The 21,672-nt window shown below is 35.4% G+C and overlaps 1 protein-coding gene across 5 annotated transcripts in view; it reads left to right on the top strand.

Annotated features, from left to right (window-relative positions):
* Positions 1-8,970: 8,970 nt before the first annotated feature.
* The window catches only part of LOC123563060 (ras-associating and dilute domain-containing protein-like), a 25,325-nt gene continuing 12,623 nt past the window's right edge, over positions 8,971-21,672 (top strand). Inside the window, exons 1-3 of one of the 5 annotated variants that reach the window (XM_053528453.1) lie at positions 8,971-9,181; positions 13,171-13,360; positions 16,346-18,090. In XM_053528453.1, the coding sequence (XP_053384428.1) occupies positions 16,510-18,090 (1,581 nt within the window). In that variant the 5' untranslated portion in view covers positions 8,971-9,181; positions 13,171-13,360; positions 16,346-16,509. Of the gene's footprint in view, positions 9,182-13,170; positions 13,361-15,012; positions 15,153-16,030; positions 16,192-16,345; positions 18,091-21,672 lie in introns of those variants that run through there. The other 4 variants (XM_045355628.2, XM_053528457.1, XM_053528462.1 and 1 more) reach the window with 4 other exon arrangements.

Genomic DNA, 21,672 nt, shown 5'->3' with positions numbered 1-21,672 from the left:
TTTTGTATTTGCTGCTATCTGAACCGTTGGGGAAGTTAGACATGCTTTAAGGATATATATGAGCATTTTGAGACCACTCCTCGAGTAATTATGTCTCCCACCACACAGTGGTATGGGAGACCTGTTGATTTACTCCTGTGTGTCTGTCACAAATCTTGTATGCACTCTTCTTAAGTCAAACATTTCTCATCCGATCTTCACCAAACTTGAACAATGTGTTTGACATTAAGTCCTCGGCCAAGTTCGATAACTATCCAAATCGGGACAGGCACTTCTGAATTATGGCCCAACACTTTCGATGCAGCATTCTGGACCGGTTACTCCAACATGTGAATACCAATAGGCCACAAACAGTATAGAAAGATTTACTATTTAGATGATTAGGCAGTTGTTGGAGACGTACACTTTCCTTAAAAGCACCTCTAGTTATTTATAGTCTTCCATCACATGTACCCCAACTGACCACATACTATTTTGTAGAAAATATCATTTTTCCCCAAGGTTAAGGTCTTACTTCGAAGTCGAAGGTGTTTCTTGTCTGGTACATAATGCCATTTATCACAGATTTGAAAATAAATAATTGGACGAAAATGTTAACCATATTAAGGTGCGTCACGCTTATGACTTAGCGGGTCAAGGTCACAAAATGTGTGATTTTTTGCGCAGGCATCTAGCATTCTTTGGCATGCTTGGGGGGCATTTGTCATCAATCGGGACCCTCTTGTTTCAGACATAATTTTTGTACGTTTAACATGCTTGCTTGGGTACTGTGAGAAATTAAAATTAGTTAACTTAAACATTTTGACCACTTGACTTGTATTAATTTTTAGCTTGGCTTTTCAAAAAATGTATCTAGCTATTGTACTGGCCCCAGTGTTGGTGTCGCTGTCAAAGTTTTTGATAAAATAAAATTATCCGTTTCTATCGGAGCTATCGACTATCACAGACGACATATGTGTTTAAACAACATCTCCAAAACCAATGAATGGATTTTGATGAAACTTTGCCATGATGTTCCTTGGGTGGTCCTCTACCAAAGTTGATCAAACGGTTCCGCTTGGTTGCACATAGGGTCGCCAGAGCTAAAAATAGAAAAAACTTCAAACGACATCTAAACTGATGTAGAGACCGTACCATAGCTCTTCGCATACTTTGATTTTTCAAACTAAAGTGATTTTTACAAGTGCACCGGTTACGATAAAAATGTAAACAACGGACTCTTGTCTATGAAACTTTGAAATGAATGGATGACAGTCGATTGTAGTCATAATACTGATTGACAGTGAATGCTAATGACTCCATGTGTTGCAGAAAGGTATTTAGTTTGTAACTGTAATTTCCCATTAATTGAAATTCTCTCAAAACTGGTAAAATAATTACTTATATTTGGACAAATCTTATCGTCTTTGCCGTTCGGCAGCTGCAAAAAGGGCAAATATAAAATATTCGGTGTAAGTAATATTTCACTGGTACTGCCATTTAGTAAGTTCATACTCTGAACAACACGTAAGAGAAATTTGGGCAGATTTGACCAATTATGACGTTGGCAGCATTAGATTATATTTTTTCTTTACACAAAAAATGCCGTTAGGAAACAAAGCGAATACGCCGATAATCCGGAGTTCACCGATTATTGTTCCAGTTCACGCAATGTAATCCAGCAATTAAACTGCATAGCTATTAGCTACTGCTGTTATAGGGAAGTGGTAGAGTGTCTGCCTTAGGTGTGAGAGGTCTTGGGTTCGAGTCCCAGTTGGAGCTTAACTATTTAGATTCTGCTAAAGCATAGTTTTTCTGTTAATAGACTGTTCCAGATGTTCTAAATTTTTAGCACACAGTATCATGGATCAGTATTTAGCAATCCAGATCAAAGTTGAATGTTAAATCAAATGCACCCAATTAGAAAATATTGACTATATTATGTCCCTTTGATGTTTATGCTCTCCATGTTCAAGAAGAGTTACATGTCCTTGATCACAAAATTTTCGTTATCATGAAAATATTAAATGCTCATAACTCCGCACTTCTGGTTAAAATATTGTCTATATTTCTGTTTTTGAGAAATATATGGACATTTGTCTTCATTTCAAAGCTTTTTAACTTCAAACCTATGATTTGAAAAACTTAGGTACTATCTCTAACTGATGGTCCGATTTTGAAATAATTTCACACAAAATGTCGCCCTCTACCAAGATTTTCAAATTGTACTAACTTGTCAAAAAGCATGGCCACTAAGGGGCATGGTCACTTTTCCGTATATGTATATAGTGTAAACTTTAAAAATCTTGTGTGAAATTTTAAATAATTTTACACAAATGGTCCTTGTGTGACCCTCTACCAAGATTTTCAAATTATTTTGATTTGTCAAAAACGTGGTCACTTTGCCAAATATGTATATAGTGGAAACTTTAAAAATCTTGTGTGAAACTGCTGGCTCGATTTTAGAATAATTATACACAAATGGTCCTTGTGTGACACTACCAAGATTGTTCAAATTATTTTGATTTGTCAAAAACATGGCCACCAGGGGGTATGGTCACTTTTACCAATATGTATAAGGCATTGTATGAAAATACAAACTTCAAGTAGGAGCTATATATAGGTGTAGTTAACTGCATCAAAATACAAAGACTGAAAAAGAGTTATTTGAGCTGAAAAAAAATGATCCCGGATGAAATACTTGGAAAAAATGGAGACAACTCCGCAAAGACTTTACGAGAGGCAAACAGTTCCTTGAAAATGGTGAGTTTTTAAAAGCGTTTGACTGTCTGGAAGTGGGGCCTGTTTAAACAGTTCTTTTTTTCGGAATTCAATGCTTATTATAAGTATACTGACACTTGTTTTGTAGAGTAATATAAGTAATATACACGCTATCATTACAAAAACAACGAAACAAGTGTCAGTATACTAATATAAACGTTTAATTCCGAAAAAAAGACTGCCTAAATGGGACCCACTTCCGGGCAGTCAAACGCCTTCAAAAACTCACCATTTTCAAAGAACTGTTACACATGTTAGTTTTGATTCATTTGCAATCGCATGCGAGTTTTGAAATTTCACATAATTACTAATAAACTTTGATAATGTGGCAGTTTAGTCCAATAAGTCCAGGGGTGTTCAAAGATAATCCGTCATAGATCTATTGTAAAACAAATATTGGATTTACCTGTATTGGAAAATAAACAGTGTCGATTGTATCGAAGTCAACTGCCACATTATCAAAGTTTATTAGTAAGTGGAACACAGTTTTCAGCAATTGTTTATTTTTATTTCTTTACAAATGGCGGGGGACAACTTTTTCAGAATATTTTCAGTACGGCAGAACATGTAATGGTTAAGTAAAATATTGGTAACGATGTTATTCGTTTATAAAATATTTCTGTGTTTTGGTGATATATTCATAAACCTTAATATAAATAGTACACATTTAGTGAACTGCGTGTTTTAGGTATGAAATAAGCGATTGAAATGGTTTAGTATATTTTCCCGTTCACGACCATGGTTCTTATAGAATACCTAGGGGTAGGGTATAACATGTACAGAGGCATTTTCTTTCTGATCTGGCGCCAGTGGCCTGGAGTACCTAGAAGAAACATTTAAATGACACGATAATCGTAAAGTATTGACAAAATACGTTTGAAAATGGCTCGATATTTCCTTCAAAATAGAACATAGACAGTCAAGGTACTTGTTATTGTTTTTTTGAGTCTTAGAGTCCTGGCAACTTAGATATACATCATTTGTAAAAATTGATATATAATATGGATTGTAATTGTATTATTATGTCAAAATGTAATATGTCATACCTTCTCCACTTATATGTATTCACTGTTCGTCATATATTATGTAAATGTTGCCACCATGGACTTAAAAGTCCAGTCGAATATATATGAATAAACTTGTAAGCAAAATGTGTTCAAAGAGAAACAACGTCTGCAGGCTTCTACTTGATACAAACAGCTTGGCATAATGACTAAGGATATCTTAATAATAAACCAAGGCCTAAGAAGTGTATTTCAAAAGACTACAAGGAGCTTAATCCAGTTTTTCAACAGTATTTCAGATAGGTAATGGCAGTCGGTCTCGCGGTTTCTGCACCAGTGCAGCGCTGATTACAGCTCAAGTAATTGAAATTGTCAGCATCACAAGTTTGCATGTAAAACTGCTACGCGTAATGCTTCCAAACTTGTGTATTGGGTATCGTGTTTTGCATTTAATGAAGTTTGTCAGAAACGAAGAACAATGCTTTAATACTTCACATATATCTTTGTCATCACCAGATGACATCTAATGAAAAGTCGCAGAACTATTTTTTGGTCAAAGTTATGCCCGTTTTTAGTACTATATTTGACATGTTTGCATGTAAACGTGTTGATTCACTACCATATGGCATCATGTGATTGCAACACTAATCATATCTGATGCATATTCATAATATGCGGGAGGCTTATAGCATTGCTGCTGTCCATACGTTTGTCTCAAAATTTTGTGTCCAGCTGCTCTCGCACTATTTAATAGCGTTATTCTGTATAGCATATTACTTTGTAACATGGCTTACTTTTCCGTTGCATTGATAAAACAGGATTAGGATTGACAAACGATGTTCACTTTTAGGCAAATATCTAGAAATATGAGAAAATCAAATACAGCATTTTCAGGACCGTTACTGTTTACATGCATGACTGTTACGCTGTATAGCAGGCAACATAGATGGCTAACATTTTCGTTGCATTGATAAACGGTGTTCTCTCGACAATTTTTCATTTTTATAAACATTGCTTTCCTTGTGTTTATGGTGTCTCTACAAAATCGGCGGTGGACAAAAAATGAAAATATTTTTATTTCATTTTCTGGCAAATTGGAGCGCTGCGTCTGACGGATATGACGTCATTTTGCTGTGGCCCTATTATCTACTGGATATTTGCTTACTTTTAGAAGTACCTGCGGAACTTCGAAGGGGCTGTAGCGTCACCGAAATGTCTGTGGTACTTTCCAAAAATTGGCATAACTTTCAAATTCGAATTTTTTGACACATTTTATGATTTGAAGGATCGAATGTCATCTATAGATATAATTTACAACAGCGGTGACGGGATGCGTTTTGGACCAGCGGGAAGAAATGAGTCCAAGGTGTGAAAAAGTTCACGTTTCCTTCCCAACATATTTTTAGCTCGACTATTCGAAGAATAAGTAGAGCTATCCTACTCACCACGGCGTCGGCGTCACACCCTGGTTGTTTTTCGTACCAGTGCACTTTTTGACGAAGTCTTTTGAGATAAAGCTTTGAAACTTTCAACACTTGTTTACCATCACCATGTCCAGTTATAGGCAAGAGTACATAACTCTGTCAAGCATTTTGACTGAATTATGGCCCCTTTTGACCTGGAAATCTTGGTTAAGTTTTTCGTACCAGTTCATATTTTGACAGTCTTTTGAGATAAAGCTTTGAAACTTTCAACACTTGTTTACCATCACCATGTCCAGTTGTAGGCAAGAGTACATAACTCTGTCAAGCATTTTGACTGAATTGTGGCCCCTTTTGACTTAAAAATCTTGGTAAAGTTTTTCGTACCAGTTCATATTTTGACAGTCTTTTGAGATAAAGCTTTGAAACTTTCAACACTTGTTTACCATCACCATGTCCAGTTATAGGCAAGAGAACGTAACTCCATCTAGGATTTTGGCTGAATTATGGCCCCTTTTTGACTTAGAAATCTTGGTTAAGTTTTTCGTACCAGTCCACATTTTGACAGTCTTTTGAGATAAAGCTTTGAAACTTTCAACACTTGTTAACCATTACCATGTTCAGTTATAGGCAAAAGTACATAACTCTATCAAGGATTTTGACTGAATTATGGCCCCTTTTGACTTAGAGATCTTGGTTAATTTTTTTGTACCAGTTCATATTTTGTGTAAAGTGTTTGACATATGGCTTTGAAACTGTTATAACTTGTTCATTATAATAGTCTCTATCAGTAGACATGAGTACATAACTCTGTCATCAATTTTGGCTGAATTATGGCCCATTTTGGATTTGGAAATTGGTTCTGTTTTCGTACATGTCCACGTTTTGTCAAAATTATTTGACATATGGCTTTTAAACTTTAAACACTTGTTTATCATCATGATTTCCATCTGTAGGCAAGTGTACATAACTCTGACAACTATTTTGGCTGAATTATGGCCCTTTTTGAACTTTGAAATTTGTTAAGGTTTTCTTACAAGTCCGCGATTTGTCAAAACTATTTGAACTGTGGCTTTGAAACTTTTAACACTAGTTTATCAACATGATTTCCATATGTAGGCGAGAGTACATAACTCTGTCAACTTTTTTGACTGAATTATGGCCCTTTTTGGACATAAATTGGTTAAATTTTTCATACAAGTCCATATTTTGCCTAACATATAACATATTTGCCATCATGGTCACATATTGCCATTTAGTGCAAGACTAATCAAAATTCACAAGTACAGGAACATTTAAAATGTGTTTAATCCATTATTTCTTTTTTCTGAAAATCTATGGTAATATTTTGACCCCATTCTTCAATAAATTTTTGGAATAGTCGAGCGCGCTGTCATCCGACAGCTCTTGTTCCATGCAGTTCTAGGAAATTTATCATTTACCACAAAATAAATAAATTTAGCATAGATGTATAGGTAAGATACAGCTACACTCCGCTACATTCCCCGATTTAAAAAATGCTCTAAGATGAACAAAATGGGGGGGGGGGGGGGGGGGGGAAACACTCGCCGGTCTCCCGCATTTTGTCAACATTGGCGAAGTACCTGCGGTACCGGAAGCGAAGTACCTTCATTCCTCCTCAGTACAGACTAGACTCTTCCACGCGTTTATACTACATACAGTTTAGTGGGCGTGTACTAGCCAGTTCCTCGCCTAAAAAGTACACCTTGGGCACTGTGAACATAAAATTTTGACAATAATTTTATTGGTAAATTTGTAAATCATCTTACGTCGTGCACCAGGCACATTTTCTCAAAGTTTCTTACGTTATAAAAAAGAATTGTATTACCTTGCGGTCCAGATGACACAACCGTGTGCACTTGTAAGCGAAAATACTCGCAGTTACATAATAAAACGCAAAATGATTAATTCAAGACTTTTTGGAAATGATTATAAAGGTGAAATTACTCAACAGCTTTGTTGCAGAAATGATACAAAATTTTAGTCGAAAAAGAGGGACATCCGATATGCGCAGTGCATGTCAGATCACTACAATGAAGCCAAGTTCCAATTTATTCCAGCAAGCGGTTCAGTTATATGGGTATCATAAATGTTGCCGAGAACCTAATATTTCCTGATTTTTTTACTACTCAAGGGAAACAACCTGTTTATAGAATGTAAACATGAATGAACACCATTGTCGGCCTTTATCCTATTTAAGGTATTAAAGTAATCTGTGTTATCTGCAAAACAGGATAACACGTTTCCTCAAATTGTTTTCCTTGATCTTATCAATATTTTAGGACATATTTAGAGACTTTTTGTACTCCGCGTTACATCGTATAGCGGAGTACCTTTGTCCTAGCGTTATTATCTTTCAAAACCTGTTTTGAATGCTCGAGTGATTCGAGATCAGATATAAATAAGATTTTTGGCGGTAAGAAATTAGTTCTAGCGATTCACTCTGTGCGGTGACATCGTTAAATTTAAATTCAATGTTAAAGATCAGAGGAACATTATTGTAATACTTACTTTATTTACACAATAATTTGTAACCTCAATGTTGAGGAAACGTAACTTATCTAGAGTTAATAGTTATCTGACATATTGTTCATAAAAGATCTTTCAAGGATGAAGCCCAACATTCAGTGGTAAAAGACATGTGATAAAAGGGCACAGGTTTCCAGACACTGGTTTTTCCTGGGCGAGTCGACCACGTTTTGGAAATCTTTTATGAATATCATGTAAAACATATTCGAAGATCGTTTGTTTAAACGTATACATTTTGTGTTTGATTAATTCACATGTATCTACGGCTTGTATGTTTAAATATGTCATCGCAAAATAAATGTGTCTCGCAAATCGCACAACAGTGTCTGTTGTTGATTTTGTATAGTATATAGAAAGGACATCTTAAACCAGTTATTTAACTTTAAAAAACTTGTCTGTTACAGAAAATGTCGCAATTTCCCCAGGGCATTTTCTTGATTTGATCTTTACATAGACCAATTATTTAAAGTTCTAACTGAATCCATCAGAAGTAATTATGCATGCTTTATGCATGCCTAGATGTAAAAAAAAACATTGTTTGAAGGAGATGGAAAGTACCTGAACATCTGAGCCTACAATAAAGTTTTAGCGGAGTTGTCCTCATTTTCTTCTTGGGCACGCTTCGGGGGAATTTGTCACTAATAGTGACAGCTCTTGTTTTAATTTGTCCGTAATTTGCTAAAAAAAAACAACAACAAGGAAATACTTTGACGATCGATCGGTGTCGGGCCAGCGTACCATGTCGCCTGCAGAGTGTCTATACCAGGGTATGAATACGTCCCAGGAAAATTTACGGACGGACACCCGGAATAGCTAAAATTTGACAAGCAGACGAAAAAAAATCTGCAAAATTTAAGCAGCTCAAATCTGATCAATAAATATTAAAACGGGCAATATTATATAAATTTACCTAATTAAGTATTTCTACCCCACAAACAATTCAATGGGTACCAGTCACCATAACAAATCCGATTATTTTTGTCTAAAAGATTTGTTTCTGCATTTTTTGTATTTGCCATACTCATCCCCATGAAGATGAACAAAAGAAGGATAAAACTTATCAGCATTGCTTGAGAAATGTGACACCAGGAACATTTGTGCGGGATGAACACATTGTTATTTTACTGAAAGAGTTCGGTGATGTACGGAGAGATTTTCATCAAAACTAGTTTTGTTTAAATAGATACAGTTACTGTTGTATTCTATTTATCTATTTAAGATGTAATTTTGTAAAAGAGGGCGGTGCTTTTGATGAATTTCGATAAAATATATCTGGGGTACGGCGATCGAAGTTATGACTTAGCGCGAGGAAGATTAAAAAATGTAAATAGCCAACTCGCTAAAAAGATATGTTATTAATTTAGCGAATATATGCTGTTTTAGGCAAATTTAATTCGTCTGAGATATTTATTCTTGGTGATACTAGAAACAGCAACCGATAATGACGTAAGTAACAATTTTGCTATATATACAACGTTAATTTGCATACTGTTCATAATAATGATAGAAAAATGCTACCGGTGTGAGGCTGTATCATAAAAAGTAAAACGACATAAAGACGGATATACTTATTCATACGCCATAACTTCATACATATAGTAAAGGTTGTTTGTTTAATTCGTCCAATTTCAAATTGAAATCTACATCTATGTCAAATATTGACAATCATTTCATGAATGTAAAAGCTGTCAGACCTTCACAGAATTGGTAAAAAATATATTCGTCTTATTTCCTAGACCTTCGATCATATTTTAATTTTCAACTGTGTCAAATACAGAGACTAATTGTGAACAGAATCTATGCGTGGTGATTTGCTAATATAGAAATCGAGTTATGTTATGTACACATGTTTTAGAATGATTTACAATTTGTTACATTAGCAAATAATTTAATTATACACTTCCCATTTGCCTTTTTAAGTTGTGAGTGAAAAGCCCAATAAAATGGTATTTGTGCACATTTAAACTTTTCTAATGCTATTATTGACAATATTTTGTGAAACATCAATATGTAAAGTAAATTTTACCTCTTGCTTTGATTTTCTTTGTGTATCTAATTTGAAAATTAATAATGGCGCATTTATTTAGGGTGTTAAAATTAAACGTCCGTTAAAAGTCAAACGAGACGGTATCTTTGAACCTATTTTATTTTACACCCGATACTGTTCATATTTAAGTTTTCTGTCACCTCGTTATGTATTTTTGTACCAGAACAGTGAAAGGATCTGTATGGAATTATAATTAGAAAATCAGGTAAATGATATTCTCTTTCTACCGCAGAAACTATTCCGTTCGGAATTTCTCAAATGGCACGCATGTACTTCCGAATTTCTCAAATGGCACGCATGTACTTCTGTTCGGACTGACATGTACCTCTGTTTGGAATACCTCAAGTGGCACGCATGTACTTCTGTTCGGACTGACGCATGTACTTCTGTTCGGAATTACTCAAATTTTCTATTCGGAATAATTCAAGTGGCGCGCATGCACTTTCGATAGCACGGAATGACAAACTTGAATAGCGCGCTTGTTCTTCTGTTTCGAGTGAATCAAACGGTGCGCATGTTTTAGATCTATATTTTCACACTTACTCAAATGGTACGCATGTACCTATGTTCTGACGACGCAAGTAGCACGCATAATGTGACTGACTCAAGTGGCATGCATGTTCGGACAATTTGTTCGTACTTTTTATACATATTTTCCCCGTTTTAAGGTTCATAAAGCTGTCCATTTAAAGCAGGAATACATGCTCGTCTGTCCAGAATTTGAGGTGTGTTTTAAATGCATTCACAACCCGTCAATCAAAATGTTGGAACAAATGGCATATGTGTTGTTTCGTCTAGATGCAAATGTTCTTCCTATATCTTTTGGTCCACATGTTCTGTTCTCCGAGGAAATAAACAAAATTATAGCATGAAATAGGAAAGTTTAGTTGTTTAAAGCAAGATGAAAAGGGTTTAAACTTCAATAATCGATTTAAGAAGACTGTCATCAAACTGTCATTTCCTCAATATGTATGTATTTCAATATGCGTCATATGCAATAAAAGTATTTTCCTTTTTGTAAAGAGTCTGTTAGATTTATTAACGATACATTTGTTCAGTGTAGACAAAATCACTTTAAAGGAGATAATGATAAAAAATACCAGAAATAGTGGAACAAAAACATGTCCCTGTATCAGAATAAACACACGTAAAATGACAGGGAATTTTAGAATACAAAGGATATCAATATTTGTTCATTATTGTTGTGCCTGAAAGCAAGATCTGATATATCAAGATCATATAGGCGTACGTGTGTAAAATCATTTTTAAGCTGATTGTACGTCATTTACATCAGAAATAGTTGTTTTCTATTCCCTTTGAGAGACTTGACACGCTCTTATGAAATACAGTTGAACCTGCCTGAGCAGTCACCTCTATTAAGCAGCCACTTGCCTTAAGTAGCCAGTCAGTTTACTTCCCAAATTGACTTTCTGTTCTAATTTCAACCTCTCTACCGACCCATACATACGTATATACTATACGTAATTACCAAAACACTTAAATTACAAACTTAAAATGAAAGGGACCGAATCTAATGCCTTAATTTTAGACGTTATGTAGTATAAACAGACAAAGAATGCTTTCATTATTGCTGAAACTTACGGCCTGATTTTCCAATTCAATCCCATCTTTGAAAAGTTCCCTCACAAGAACATTCTTTGATCTATATTTTGTATTCAAACCGACAGCAGGGCGTAGACTTTTTCGTGTGAGCAAGCCATCAATCTGGCTTAAGGAAGGTCTGTAGTTCTACCCAGGTGCCCGCATTTGATGAAATATTGCCTGGAAGGGCATCTGGGGTTTTCCTTGACCATCAAAAGCTGGAAAGACGCCACAAGACCTATGGTGTTAAATCCAACAAAAAGAAAATAACCACCAAACCGAAAGCAACAGTCATCAGGATGACTTTCCAGCTTCAGTGTTGTAAGAAGCCCCTGGGTGATTGTCATACCTCTGTATTCCAGCTTCAATGCTTAAGGAAGCTCCAGGGTGATTGGCATGACGCTGTATTCCAGCTTCAACGCTTAAGGAAGCTCCATGGTGATTGGCATGACGCTGTATTCCAGCTTCAACGCTTAAGGAAGTTTCATGGTGATTGGCATGACGCTGTATTCCAGCTTCAACGCTTAAGGAAGCTCCATGGTGATTGGCATGACGCTGTATTCCAGCTTTAAGCATTTAAGGAAGCTCCATGGTGATTGGCATGACGCTGTATTCCAGCTTCAACGCTTAAGGAAGCTCCATGGTGATTGGCATGACGCTGTATTCCAGCTTTAAGCATTTAAGGAAGCTACATGGTGATTGGCATGACGCTGTATTCCAGCTTTAAGCATTTAAGGAAGCTCCAGGGTGATTGGCATGACGTTGTATTCCAGCTTCAACGCTTAAGGAAGCTCCAGTGTGATTGGCATGACGCTGTATTTCAGCTTCAATGCTTAAGGAAGCCCCAGGGTGATTGGCATGACGCTGTATTCCAGCTTCGATGCTTAAGAAAGTTCTAGGGTGATTGGCATGACGCTGTATTCCAGCTTCAATGCTTAAGGAAGCTCCAGGGTGATTGGCATGACGCTGTATTTCAGCTTCAATGCTTCAGGACGGTTGACCGCCGACCTTAATTGAGCTTTCTTGTACGACCGAATATGAACCACTGGAGGCACGAATCAAAGCGATGAGGAATTAGTGTCTCCTACAAGACCCGCAATAGAATAACTGTATTCTTTTGTATTTCCATGATGTAATTATACATGATTTGCACAAAAAATGAGAAATACAAGTATCTAGGTACAAATTGACAATCGTATATATTAGATTAATGTCTAAACATTTTGTTGAAAATTTATGTAGCACGGTATGGCAGTACTTGATGTATTTAGTTAGGTTTAGACCACACCTTGTTGCAGTACTGTAAGATAGTTATTTATCTATATTAATAAGACAAAACTGAAAAGAGATTGGTTGAATTAGTGTGAAAACAGGAAGGACCTAAATTGCCCACTTGCCATCTTGTAGTTTAACCGTATTAAACCGGTATTATCAGAAGTTTATGTGTGGGGAGAAAATAACGTTACCAACAACAACAGCAACATTACCTTTATTAAACTCAAATCACAAAGTGACACAAAGAGTATACAGTAAGACATTACATATATCTGGAATACCAGTTGTGGTGGGTCTTTAAAGGGTTCAAGTGCGTCAAAGCCGACGGTTCACGTACGGAGGTCCCGTGACTTTTAAGTCAAAACACTTTGATATTGAATATAAATGTGATAAAAGCGAGTATTGTCCGTTCAGATCTTTATCATAAAGTTAATAAATCTGATTTTGTAAATCCCAAAGTCGATTAAAACTGGATTATGTCAAATTCATCAATTATGTATAATCGGTACAGGTACGGCGGGGATTAGCGCTGGGCAGTGCGCATGGTTAACATGGGATTGCAGACCGTTATAATCTGGTGTTCTGTATGAAAACTGCGTTTTGTGCTTGTCATTTGAATGAAAACACTGTAAACTGCAAACTGTTTGTGGATATATTAAATCGACTGGATGATAACATTTGGGAGACTGGTCAATGTGCAGGTATAGAACTATAATAATCTGCATTTTTCACTTCATTTATTATGTTTGTTGTTCCTTTTATATTCAGTAATTGTTTTTACGTTGTGTTTGAAACTATGACTTGACCTGCTGATCACCAGGCTGATGACCACATGAACAATGTTGACAAAGATTCTCACAGGATTGATATGCTAAAGATGTCGAGGCTCAGAGTTTTCACTTTTTACTGTGAATTCCGCGATTAGATTTTCTATTCCTTTGTTGCGCCTTATGTAGATTAGGGGAGGCGGGTGGGCATCGCCGTTGGTTTGAGTTGAAACAAAACTGTACATCTGGTAAAAACTCGTGCTTGTTTCATAAATGGTCTTCAATTTAAATTTCCGGAAAGCGTTTTGTTTTTATTTTTTTAAATAGTGGAGACTGCGGAGATTATTTAAAAAAAAAACAAAAACAACCTAGTTATTGTGTAATACCCATCAGTCTGAGATAAAAGATCTTTATCAAAGAATTTGTCATTGTAAAAAAGGTCATGAAAATATTTCGTTAACTTCCCCGCAAACAGGCAAACAATTTTTATCCCTACCACATTTCCGTATCTACCAGTTTTATTGTTTTCATAATTATGTAAACAGATTTTCAGATAATAATAAAACTAGTGAAAAGTGAAACTGTAAGATGAATAAGAGTAACTTTTACAATAACTTGCGGTTGTTGCAATCATTCTTGGTGGTCGGGGATTATCTTTTAGCCACTTCCCATCGCCATTGTCAACATCCGCCCTCTATCTTGCTTTATCATGTTATAATTGCAATTATCAGTCATTTTGTTCACATGTCTACTTGACATGTCGTCCCATTGTTGTTGAAAGCCCACACAATTTGCCCATAGAATAGATATCACTGTCCCTTTATTTAAAGCCATACATAATTCAAAACCGTTGAATTCCTTCCGTATAGGTTTAATGTACGTTCCCTACTCTCAATGGAAAACCGTCGTGTGCTTTGATTTATTAATTATGAACACTTATTAGGATGTTAGAAGTTTGTGTAAATTACAACCTTTGGGCGCATTAAGCTCATTTTACGGCTGAAATTTAATTATACCCAATGGACCACCTGGCCTCCGTACGAAGATGAACACCTTAAACAAGTCTACTCTCCGTGCTCGTCTGAACGTTATATATGCATGCACTAGTGTAAGATTTCAAACTGATTTTTATGCGTTCTATCTTTATTTTTTTTGAGTACGATTTAGCGAGTGTTGCGGATATTTAATTTTTTACAAAGAAGTTAAAGGTAATTTTCTCTTCGGCATCTAAGCGTACAGTGTATAAAAAGGCCGTATAAAAATGTGTAAAATGCATGTAATTTGCTTACGGTGATATAGTCAAAACTATATACATGTAAAAAAACACGATAGAAAGTTATGAGTCAGCTCATTTAGCTCAATTAATTCTTAAAAGTAGCATACTAGGTTTGCTAAATATAATGCGCGCACTATACCAAAACGAAATGATTTCATTGAATTGTTTTGAACAAACTCAAAAGCACTTGATACTTCAAGATGTAGTGATAGTCATGAAGGGTTCACACAAATAAGGAGCTCATATTTGGGCTATTTATCGCTGTTAAAACAACGCATAACTGATATGGTAAATATTAAAATATTTGTAAGTTTATCCAACAGTTTTGTCTTTAGAAAGTAAGATTTCGTGTTACATTTAGTGTCTCAAATATTTTTACATTTTTATGCCAGTGTCAAGTTAATAAACGTTGGATTTGGTTGCAAACTTTGGGAAATAACACACGCTGCAGTAAGATCACTTTTCTCCTTTCGTTGTTTTATTTTAACATAATTGTGCACCTGAATTGACTTTTCATCCATGCGGGAAAAAGACAGATTTTAATACGAGGTAGGGGAACCACGCGCACTTTCAAAAGGCAAAAAAAAAAATAAGTCGAGATTCGAACCCAAAGTTATCAATGTTTATCAAGTGTAAAATTAATACAACTTAATCCATGATTAAATATCATTTTTATGTATTATTTAGCTTTGGCTCGTGATGAAATAATGCACGGAGGGACACCTGGGTTCTTCCTCTACCATCAAAGCTGGAAAGTCGCCATATGACCTATAGGCCCCTAATTGTGTCGGTGCGACGTTAAACCCAACAAAATAAATAAATATTTAGCTTAGGTGTCTTACGTATATATTCTGAAATCAAGCTATTTGTGTAATTATGGCATGGGCACGGTCTATAGCTGTCTGTATTGCAATGTACCTGATAATCTTTTATCTGTGTATCTACACGCATGTCTTCTTAAAATGGTACGAGACCGGAAACAACAACAACAACAACATTCGGAACGAAATTTTACCTCTTAATGATTACGACATCATCACGGGCCGCTAGTAGCTGATGAGTGGATATATAGGGTCGGGTTCGGGGTTGGATGAAGATGGGGTAATACTTACGCATAATCAAAACAACCTGAACTTGGGTAAATGAATTGAAAAAATATAAAACACAGCATTGACTATAATCTGTACATCACAATAATCTGTTTATGACAATAATATACCAGTTAGAATGGATTCATTGTTTGATAGGATTCTGTTTTTTTACGATAAATCAAGATTGAATCCGGATGATTTGTCATGCGCAATTGATCGAGTTGTTGAGAATAATTACGATGTTTACGGATCATTTAAACGTTTGCGCAAAATATGTAAATTGACTCAACAATGCGACCAACTAATAAAATAATATCAGATTTGGGTATTGAAAGAAATTTTAAGAAAAATGGGGTCCTTAACTATTTGAAGGTATTGATGTTTTGGACTATAAAAAAGTTAGTATGAAATTATTTACTTAAGCTTGATTCAGCGTTTACGTTAAAATGTAATAAACTGAAAGTGTTTTACTTAATCTAGAATATTTGAGCAGGTGGATATGCCAATATACGATTTATATTGTTTAACATTTGTTTATTTTTTTTCTTTCAGTTTCGCACTAAAACCGGCATAAGCAAACATTACTGTTGAAGTCACCGAGAATATAAAGCAGACTAATATGAACATAATGAGAAAAACTTGATACGTAATGGATACGTTGTAGGAATAAACATTGCTTTTGAATTGCAAATTGATTTCCTTTTGAAAACTCCACAATGGATAAAATTGCCCGTACTGATTGGAAAAGGCATTCAGCGCCGTATGATTATACATTCGATTTCACAGTTTACAATACGCCTGTAGATGCTGTGGTCGACCAGGCTATGCAAGCTTTTACAGCAGACGCCGGACAACAGAAAACTTCAACCATTGGTAGAGAACGCAAGAAGAGCACGTGCGTTGTTGATCCGGAGAAGACGGAATTATCTACTGATCAGTACACCCCCGGTGTTCTTAAAGTTTTCGGGGAAACGATTTTTCCGGGAGTTCAGTATAAAAGTGTTCTAGCATCTTGTCGTTCAACCGCTCAGGAACTCGTCAAAGAAGCGCTTGAACGATTCGGACTTTCTGCAGAGGACTACGAAAGATTTGTGTTATGCGATGTGGTAGGCAGATACGAACATGACGTTTGTGAATCGCGGGACACAGAGATTGACGTGCCAAAATCTGATAAATGGGATAGAGTCTTTACTCGTATGCTTGCCGATCGTGATAAGCCTTTACTATTGCAGAAGTTTTGGAAGCCTATTGACGGTTATAGCAGACGATACGAACTGCATGAGCGCGCGCACGTGACCGATGTAACAGACGACGATGATACTTCCGGTCTAAATCAGAATGCTCGAAAGATTTTGATATCAAAACTTCGACCCGGTGCTATTCCGTTATTCGATGCTTCCAGTTTAGACCGTGATTCAGATGGATTAAAACTAAATGTGAATACATGTATTATCGGAAAACGTATGGCAAATTTGGGAAGTCATGTCACAAATGGACATACTCAAACTAAGAAAATGTGTTCAGCGGAACAGGATACCGCCATTCCGTCGAAACATCCATTTTTCGTAAACATTAGAGGATTTGATGTTGAAAAGGATAGAACAATATATGTAATAAAATCAAAAAGGTTTACGTTTGGAAATCCAAACTTACGGAACCAACATGCTGCAGACGACACCCCAAAGTTTTCACTTTTCGCGCCTGATATAGAACCCATCCATTGCAATGTCAAGGTCTATAAGTTTAAGAAAAGTAATGGCGTCAGTGATTCGGTAAATGACCGAAATAATTATTTTCTTGAACTTGAGCCTTTGGTAGAAAATGTGTGTGTTAACGGGCATAGAATCCATGGTAAAATACTAGTGAAAAGTGGAGATATTATAAATATAGGAATTTACTATGTGTTGTTGTTCAAGGATTGTAGCAAGGGTAATGATATCCCTTTATCGTTACCATGGTTACCTGTACCAGATATGTCAGACGACAATGAGGTTGATAACTCAGACCTTAAACTAAACCTTGCTAATGGCGAAGACGAATCAAACTCAAACACTGACGAATCTGTTGACGCTTCCATAGCAGAGAGAATGTCATTCGCTTACACTAAAGAAAAAGAAGAAGAACTAGTGAAATATATTTGTGCAATAATTCAACAACAGAACACATGTAAGACTTATTCTCTTACTGTGGCGTTCCTGTTCAGCATGTGTATAGAACACGCAAGTCGCAAGTTCGATCGACGTCAGCTAAAACACCTCTTCTTACGGATTCTCTTCACGGTCCGTGAAAATGTGGCTGTAAGTAACCATTTTTTCATATTTCAGGCTATAATAATATGACAGACGACAGCTCAAAGTTTTCACTCGTTTGAGAACAGTAAGTTCCATCAGGGTTTGAATAAGTTCTGGGACTTCGAGATAGCCCGATTTCGACTTAAACGTACAAAATAAAACGGTATGTAAAAATCGAGTTTCAAACACAAAAATTAAACGGTAAGTAAGAAGTTTGGACAGACCTTAGATTTCGAATAAAAGATGGCTACGAGTATGGCGAGTTTCGAGTTTCAAGTGTTTTAAATATCATTTACATGCGGTTCAGTTTCCCTCTAAATATGTACTGACATGGCTTTAAATTTGACATACGGTTATAGCGAAGAATGGCTAAAGCGAATTGCAAATGTCTGTCCCGAGATACTGATATTCATGCGCTTTGTTGTATTTGTTTTCACTTCAGAAATAGACGCCTTTACTTATCATTGTTATTTTGTGTTCTTTGGTGGCATATTGTTATTCATCTCATTAATTACCTTGTATTTGAAATCTGTGGAAATTTAAAAAAAAAAAAAACCCAACAAATTACAGACCAGCCTCTTACCATTTATATTCTATAGTAATATGGTAGGGAAGTGATTAATTATTCATTTAAAAGAAGACTTAATCTATTTGTGCACCAACATTTTATACCATCAAAAAGACGAAACGCAAACATCTGGGAGGCCTTCTGCCTAGCTCAATTGTCACCATTCTTTGGTAGAGTAAAAAACCTGAACAAAGTATTTGATATTTTACACCAAAGCCTGCGGTAGTATTTCATGTGACATGCAACCCTAACTTATTTGATCTATAAAATTGTTCAAGCCATTAAATATTGATGTCTTTGTAAAGCGTTAAGCGTTTATCCATATTGTAGTTGATATGTCTTAATCTTATTTACATTTGGATTAAAACATTAAGTATAATTGTCAAACTGTCTCGTGTCAAGAAGCCGGCGTGCTTTAATCAAATATCTGGGTTGGCAAATACACAAAATTAATATATTTTACAAAGTCAACTTATATAGCCCACTATTAAGAATGGAATACTATAACGTATAGTATTATGATAATATCCATTTTATATTTGCTTCTGTCGCTGTGTTCATTAACCACTTAAAAATATATTGCAACAAATATTAGCTTAAATACCACTAAGCTGATTTTTTTCTAAAGATATTCCGTTTTAAGTTCGGCTTGATATCCCCATTTCGACAGCGTCGGCGTCGGCATCGACGTTGACATCAGAAACGTTATGCATGTGACTCAAAACTACTAAACCGAATGCTTTCAAACTATGAACGATTTTCAAACTAGCACTGCAATACAGATTTCACAGCTTCAGTATACATTTTGTAATTTTGTTAATATGATGTCACTTTATCAACTTAGAAAGTTTAGTGATTTATTTCCACGAGAGCGGGTTTCTCTGCTGAAGAACTAGCATTCCACTGTGATTAATAAATAATGGTCCCATACATGTTTACAAAATAATGCCCCTGAGTCATATTTATGATGGCAATGTTTAGAAGTTACCGTAAACAAGAATAATGTAGGGTGGGAGGGCTCCATGGTTATAAGGTCACTGACTAAATCGCCTGCATCTCACCTATGTGTGTTCGAGTCTCACTCGGAGCGTTGAATTCTTCATATGAGGAAGCCATCCAACAGGCTTACGGAAGGTCGGTGGTTTTACCCAGTTCCCGCCCATGATCATCCGTGTTAGTGTTTCTAATGACCCACAGTGAGCTTTAAGATTTCTCCACAACCTTGCACAATAAACTTGGATTTAAGTAGTTTTTTTTTCAGTCTAACCAATTGTTCAACTGCATGGAAAATGTGGTTGGAATTGATGGCGTACTTGGTTATCTTAGTGTGATAAGCTCTCAGTAACTATTGCATGCAATGGATTGAATCTTCACACAATGTTTCCTAGTTTTAACACAAATGGTGCCCCTTTTCAAGTTAACATTCAAGCTCTATCTCAGTAACAGCTACATGTATTGGATTGAAACTTCACACAAGCTTTCCAAGTCATCAAACCTACTTAGACAACGTTTAGTTGCATGTATATTAATGTAAATTATGGCCCTTTTTCGATTTGGAAAAATCGGCCATTTTTTTTGCGTGCAACTATAAACAGTAGAAACATTACATAAGACATTCTTCTCATCAAGCGCAACCCAAGTTAGACTTTTTTTCCGAAGTATGACACTTGCTTCACTTATAGAAAATTTGCCTGGAGTTTAGCAGAGTTTTTGATTGGCATAATAAATTTTTTAAATTTTAGTTTAAAAAGTCTCAAATTTAAATTTGACCGTTGTTCAACATACGCGCTGTCTTATACATGGACAAATTGTTTTTATCTTTAGACACGATACCTGATAGAGATAACTAGACAAACACGTGTGAACTAAAACCTATATATAATTTTACTTTTAAAAATGAAGCCCTAGAGGTCGTGAATGAATATAAATATCTTGGTCTGTATTTTAATAGAAGTGGCTCTTTTCTTAGTTGTAAAAAACATATTTCAAACCAAGCAACTAGGGCAATGTATAGTCTTATTAAAAACTCCAATCGTCTTAACCTTCCAATAGATTTACAAATAGATCTCTTTAACAGAACTATCAGACCTATTTTACTTTATGGAGCTGAAATATGGGGTTTTGGTAAACTAGATTTAATAGAGCGTGTACAATTAAAATTTTTAAAATATGTATTAAAATTAAAAAGGTCTACTCCTAATTATTTTGTTTATGGTGAAACGGGATGTATGCCATTGTCAATAGATATAGAAGAAAAAATAATTTCGTTTTGGTCAAGGCTCTGTGTAACTGAAGGTGGAGACACCCCAAACAAATTATCAACTGCAGTTCATAAAAATATTTTACAATCAACAGAAACCATACCTATTGAAATGCTTAAAATAAAGTACCCATGGTTATACAATGTTCGATCTATTTTGATTAAATGCGGCCTTGTTAATATATGGACAGATCAAAATTTTCCGAATGCAAAATGGTTAAAGATGACCGTTAAACAAAAACTACAGGATTTATTCTTAAATAATTGGTATTTTTTAGTTGAAAATTCAAGCAATAGCACATTCTACAGAGTATATAAGAACTCTTTTGGTATTGAACCTTATTTATCCAAACTACAACCCTCTCTATTATATAATTTCATTAAATTTAGAACAAGGAATCACCGCTTACCTATTGAAACGGGAAACTGGTCAAGAATACCAATAAATGAAAGAACTTGTAACTCATGTAGAAACAAAATTGGGGATGAATTTCATTATTTATTCGAATGCGATCAGTTCTCCGATGCCAGAAGACAATTTATCAAACCATATTTTTATCGACGTCCGAATATGTTTAAATTAGAAAAATTAATGTGTACTAGCAACAAATCAGAATTTTTGAAGCTTTGTAAGTTCGTAAAGGTTATCCTACGAATTGCTAGAAATTAGAATGTAATCTTTCCTCCATATTTACAGATTATTATTTCTATTAATATGAATTGTGCATATATCATGTGTTTAATATTAATTGTTTATAAC

The sequence above is a fragment of the Mercenaria mercenaria genome, chromosome 2 (genome assembly GCF_021730395.1).
Source record: "Mercenaria mercenaria strain notata chromosome 2, MADL_Memer_1, whole genome shotgun sequence".
NCBI classification, from domain to species: domain Eukaryota; kingdom Metazoa; phylum Mollusca; class Bivalvia; order Venerida; family Veneridae; genus Mercenaria; species Mercenaria mercenaria.
Note: the sequence above shows the minus strand (reverse complement) of the source record. Positions and strands in the feature narration are given on the sequence as shown.